General features: G+C 37.4%; 1 protein-coding gene across 1 annotated transcript; it reads left to right on the plus strand.

Annotated features, from left to right (window-relative positions):
- Positions 1 to 820: 820 nt before the first annotated feature.
- Positions 821 to 1,722, plus strand: LOC139895667 (dehydration-responsive element-binding protein 1D-like). The gene has a single exon (XM_071878196.1). It carries the CDS (start codon positions 866 to 868, stop codon positions 1,484 to 1,486), a length of 621 nt encoding a protein of 206 aa, XP_071734297.1. The 5' UTR covers positions 821 to 865; the 3' UTR covers positions 1,487 to 1,722.
- The last annotated feature ends 268 nt before the right edge of the window (positions 1,723 to 1,990 follow it).

The raw sequence follows: 1,990 nt of genomic DNA on the forward strand, positions 1-1,990 counted from the left end.
AGTGCTCATGTTCTACTGGCGTTTTAATCTCGATCGTCTTCCCACAAAAAAGAACTTGTTGAAACATAATCTGGACTTGCAAAATGCTTCATGTTCAAGCTGCAATTACATGATTGAAGATGCTACTCATATTTTTTTTAATTGTTCGATTGCCATCCAAGTTTGGTCATACATTGCTACATGGACGGATCTTTCTTTGCCCAGGTGGTCAAATGGGTTAGATTTTAGGAACGGCTCGCCTCAAACTTTCCTAACCCTCAACATGCCCTCGTGATGGAATGCATTTGTATCGCCTCTCTTTGGACTCTTTGGAGATTCAGAAACGATGTCGTATTTAACTCTTCCAAGCTCAAGAAATGCCAAATCCTCGACTTTATTGTTTTGTCTTTTTTGATTGGTTGTTTATTAGATATAAAAAAAGAAGAGTAGACTGGAATATGTGGCTTCAAAACCTCTTGAACTCTTTGTAATTTTTTCCTAGCGTCTTGCTAGTTTTATTTATTTGCTGTTCTAAAAAAAACGAGTATAAGGTTAAGAAAAAGAATAATGAGAACAAATAAACAAAACAAAGAGTGGCGTCTAGAAAGCGTCAAAGTGGTCAAAACGTCACGATCCATGATCAGCGTGTCCAGTTAGTTTTTTACAGTTGTAACCCAAAACTTAACCCAAACCCACTTTCCCCCACCCTTCAATTTATTTCCCCTGCCTGCTGGCTAGCTGTCTCCTTATCACCCTCACTCACCCCGTGTGGGTTTGTCCCAATATCTATATATATATATATATATATATATATATATATATAGAATGATAGATAGATAGATTACTATTATTAACACCAACTTGATCAAACTAAAAAGAACAAAATATGGCTACTTTTATACAATTCCAAACTTCATATTCTTCTGATAACATTCCAACAGAATCTTATACTTCTAATTCCGAAGGCAGCAGCACGAGTACGAGTTTTTCGGATGATGATATCATGCTAGCGTCACGGAACCCGAAGAAACGAGCTGGGAGAAAGAAGTTTAGAGAGACACGTCACCCGGTTTACAGGGGAGTAAGACGTAGGGATTCGGGGAAGTGGGTTTGTGAAGTTAGACAACCAAATAAAAAAACAAGGGTGTGGTTGGGTACTTATCCTACTGCTGATATGGCAGCAAGGGCTCATGACGTGGCTGCTTTAGCCATGAAGGGGAAGTCAGCGTGTTTGAATTTTGCTGACTCGTTATGGCGGTTGCCTATCCCCGAATCTAGTAATGTCAAGGATATTCAGAAGGCGGCGGTAAAGGCGGCAGAGGGGTTCCGGCCGTTGGAGGAGGTGGTGCCGGAAAATGCGGTGTATATGGATGTAGAGGAGATTTTTGGGTTGCCTGGGTTTTTTGCTGACATGGCTGATGGGATGATGGTGCCGCCACCTCAGATTGTTGGATACGATGACGTGGACTTTTGTGTTGACGAATCGTTATGGAGTTTCTCAATTTAGTTTAGATAGCTATATACTCCGTATTATATTAGATAGTTGTGTGGTATGCTAGAAGCCTTTTTTTGGTCAATAAAACATACGGAGTAATAGCGAGTAATTGTGACTGATGATTGCGAAGATGCAAATCAACTTTGTACTTGGTCATTTCATAGTTGAGATTAGTGAAATTAATAATCCGTACACTTTATAAAAGAAATTATACTTATGGTGTGATATCCCTCCATATTACTCCTTACAGAAACTCAGTTTAAGAAAATGTAATAAAAGTACTGTACTTTCTGTTTACTTTTCAGTTTTACCCATACTTTTTCTTTTTCTTTAAATCTTGTTTACATACACTTAAGGCATCATACATTAAGGGAAAATAGAACTTTACCTTATTATTCTTATCTATATGTGAAAATAGACTATTAATAATTTGAGACAATTCAAAATGAAATATTGAACTATTAATATGAGACGGAAGGAGTATGATATTATGTTTACTATAGAGTATAATACATT

The sequence above is a fragment of the Rutidosis leptorrhynchoides genome, chromosome 3 (assembly GCF_046630445.1).
Source record: "Rutidosis leptorrhynchoides isolate AG116_Rl617_1_P2 chromosome 3, CSIRO_AGI_Rlap_v1, whole genome shotgun sequence".
Classification (NCBI taxonomy): domain Eukaryota; kingdom Viridiplantae; phylum Streptophyta; class Magnoliopsida; order Asterales; family Asteraceae; genus Rutidosis; species Rutidosis leptorrhynchoides.

Excerpts from the sequence above, each read along its gene's own strand:
- LOC139895667 (XM_071878196.1), top strand. The coding sequence starts at position 866 with ATGGCTACTTTTATACAATTCCAAACTTCATATTCTTCTGATAACATT.